A 3,713-nucleotide genomic window follows, 5' to 3' on the forward strand; every position below is an offset into this window, starting at 1 on the left:
TTGGCCGCATTAGCTCTCCTCCCAGTGCAGTATTTTTAATTAGGACCTTAGCCCAAGGGGCTTCCTGCTCTGTGTGCATCCTCCAATTCAGCTTTGCAAGGAGGGCATTATTCCTCCCTCTTGCCGTTTGCAATCCCAAACCACCCTCTTCCTTGGGTTTAGTTACTTTTTGCCACCCAACCCGATGGATTCTTTTTTGACTCTCCGTAGTACCCACAAGAAATTGCGGTTAACCCGATCTATGCCATCCAACACTCTAACCGGAAGGGATGCACATTGCATAACATAGGAAGGAACAACTGCTGAGGATGCTTGAATAAGCACTGCTCAGCCTGCCAACGACAGCAAATTAGCTTTCCACCCCGCTAATTTTTGTTTCACTCTATCTAATATAAAGTTGTATTCTTGAGAAGACCCGCCAGGATGTCTAATGGGAATGCCCAGGTATTTCCTTAGGCATGGAGTAGAGGCAAACCCGAGGATGTCACAGAAAGCTTCTCTATCATCCCTATCAACATTTGGAGAGAAATACACCCTTGACTTAGCCTCACTAACTGTCTGACCAGACATATTGCAGAAATCATCTAGAACATCTCTAATGGCCAAACAATTTACATGATCTGCTTTCGCAAAGAACACCAAATCATCCGCAAACATCAAATGAGAGAAAACCGGCCCCCTTTGCGAGACTTTGACCAGATTCCATAATTTCGTGTTGCACTTTTCCTCTATAAGCTGACCAAGAAAGTCCATACAGAGAATGAAAAGATAGGGTGAAAGAGGGTCCCCCTGCCTTATTCCTCTAGACGGATAAATTGGCTCCAAAGCTTCCCCATTGAATACTATTGAGGTAGAGACCGTCGTCACACAACTCATGATAATAACCACCAAATCCGTCGGAATATTAACTCGAATCAGCATATCCCGAATAAAACTCCACTCGAGTTTGTCATACGCCTTCTCAAGGTCAATCTTCAGCGCCATGTACCCCATTCTGCCCTTCTTTTTGCTAAGGGTATGAATGATTTCCTGCGCTATTATAGCGCTATCTATGCCTTTCCTTCACGGAACGAAAGCTGTTTGACAAGGGGAGATGAGCTTATCTAGGTACGGTCTCAACCTAGCAACAACAATCTTGGAAACAATTTTATAGACCGTGTTACATAAGCTAATGGGTCTATAATTGCTGAGAGTTTCCAGACCTTGAATCTTTGGAATGAGAGCAATATGCGTCCTATTCACATATTCCAGAACTTTCCTATCATCTAAAATCTTCTTTACCTCACCCATAACTGAGTTACCCAAAGTAAGCCAAAATGTTGGGAAGAAACCAGCATGAAGACCATCTGGTCCAGGGGCCTTAAAGGCTTTGAGAGACCATAGCGCTGCCTTAATCTCCTCCTCTGACGCCCCTCCACTGATGCTGCATTTCTCTTCCTCCAACAACCTAGCTTGCCAAGCAGTACACCTAGGTGGGAGGCAAGAAATAGTAGAGAAGGACGTGGTATAAATGTCACTATACCCATTTCTCACAAACTCCTTGATATCCACCTCACGGTTAATCCACTCCCCCACTGCATCTTTAATTGCCGTGATCTTGTTTCTTTTCCTTCTCACCAAGGTCGACACATGGTAAAAAGCCGTATTTCTATCCCCCCTGAATCATCCAATTCACTCTAGATTTTAATGCCCAAAGTTTCGCTTCCTGGTTCAAAACAGTATCCAACTCCTTGAGAAGATCATTTTCTAGGTTAAGCAAAAAAGAAGACGGCCTCACAGACAAAGTTTTTTGAATACCATTTAACCGTGCCATGATGTTCTTTTTCTTGGTAAAGATATTGCCAAAATGCTCCTTATTCCACCCTGGGTTGCATCGACACGCCATTTTTGGCATCGTGTCGGTCTCCGACACGTATCGGACACCGGAACCGGTACGATTCGCCGGACTCTGGTGTCCAAGCAGTGTCTCTTTTTTTTTTGCTTCTCCGACACGGCACCGACACGGCTCCAACGCGGCGCCGACACATCCGACACGCCAGCAGTGGAAAAAAAAAAGAAAAAAGAGAAGAAAATCACAGATTCTCAAGTCAGACCGAAACCCACATCTCAGATTCTCAATTTCTCACTTCTCAACCCACCCACCCTCCTTCTGACCTCTGCTCGCTGCCGCTGCCGTTGCCCTCTGTCCATCGCCGAAGCTAGATCGGGCCGATCGGCGAGCTCCATAGACGTCGCCGCCGTGCCCAGTCCCTCCCGATCTCTCTCTCTCTCTCGGCGTGGACATCAGGTCCCCGACCTCCATAAACGTCCCGTCTCTCTCTCTCTGTTGTTGTTTTTTTTTTTTTTTCTTTTCTTTTCTTTTAGATATTTGGCCGGTGACGTTTGGGTCATTGGGTGAATGGGTTAGTTATAAATAGTCACTTATAATAAGTGACTATTTATAAGCACAACGTGCTTTTGCTTTTGCTTTTTTTTTTTTTTTTTTTTAAATCCCACTCTCACTGTCACTTTGTGAGAGTGGCATATAATGTAATGTTATTATTGTCATTATGTGCCAAATATAATGTTGTTAATTGTTATAATATAATATTGTTATTTCTATAGTTTTATTAATTTATTAAAGTTAAACTTAAATATTATAGATGATTTTACTAAAATGAATACTGAAAGTATAAATTGAAAATGAATATGATAGCTTTTGAATGTAACTTATTTAAACTTTTGGTTTGTACTTTAAACATTTTATGTGTATTATTGTACTACTTTGAGTGTTAGCTTACTTATTTGTAGTTCTTAGATAATTTAAATTCTAAACATAAACGTATTTTATGTCTAAAAATATGCCTAAATATAAAATTTAATTAATTATTTAATTGTCGTGTCCATGCCGTGTCGTGTCCTTGTTTTTCAAAAATTGCCGTATCGCCGTATCAGTGTCCGTGTCGTGTCCGTGTCCGTGTCCGTGCATCATAGATTCCACCTACTTGCCTTTTCAGTAAAGCTTTCAATAGCCTTAGCTAAGTCCGGCACTTCTCTCCAAGCCTGGGAAACCACTCTGGGAAAGGTGCAATCTGAAAGCCAACAGGTCTGGAACTTGAATAATTTTTTCCTATTCTCATTAGCTCTTGGCTGCATTTCCATTAGAACAGGGCAGTGATCAGAGTGGCATCTCATTAGATGAACAACTCTAGCTTCCGGATACCACAAACACCACTGAGAGTTAACAAAAAATCTATCTATTCTCTCCTGAATAAGAGCTTGAATTTCCCTCTTATTTGTCCAAGTGAACCTAGGACCTAAGAATCCTATGTCAATCATGCCACACCTATCCAGGCACTCCTTGAACAGCATGGATCTATTAACGCTGACTCCCCTACCACCGAATTTATCATCCTCCACAAGAGGCTCATTAAAGTCCCCAGCCATGACCCAAGGCATATCATGCAGCTCAGCCACTTTCCTAAGATTACTCCATAACACCTATCTTTCAGCATCTCTAGGACTAGCATAAATGGCAGTTAAAAACCAACTAAGATTAGAAGTTCGTGCCTTAACAAGCACATGAATTTCCTGTTCAGTGTTTGCCATCTGAGTAACTTCCACTCTATCTTCATTCCAGAGAACCCACAATCCTCCCGCATACCCAATGGTATCAGAATGAATGGCACCATCAAAGGGAAGATCATCCGTAATTGCCTTAGCCCTATCTCCCC

General features: G+C 42.3%; 1 protein-coding gene across 1 annotated transcript; it reads right to left on the reverse strand.

Moving 5' to 3' along the window:
- Nucleotides 1–2,967: 2,967 nt before the first annotated feature.
- On the reverse strand, nt 2,968–3,426 carry LOC142639459 (uncharacterized). The gene has a single exon (XM_075813630.1). The coding sequence runs from the start codon at nt 3,424–3,426 to the stop codon at nt 2,968–2,970; it is 459 nt and encodes a 152-aa protein (XP_075669745.1).
- Nucleotides 3,427–3,713: the final 287 nt, after the last annotated feature.

The sequence above is a fragment of the Castanea sativa genome, chromosome 6 (assembly GCF_040712315.1).
Source record: "Castanea sativa cultivar Marrone di Chiusa Pesio chromosome 6, ASM4071231v1".
NCBI lineage: Eukaryota > Viridiplantae > Streptophyta > Magnoliopsida > Fagales > Fagaceae > Castanea > Castanea sativa.

What these genes read in the sequence shown, in the direction of transcription:
- LOC142639459 (XM_075813630.1), bottom strand. Translation starts at nt 3,426, where the DNA reads ATGGCTGGGGACTTTAATGAGCCTCTTGTGGAGGATGATAAATTCGGT.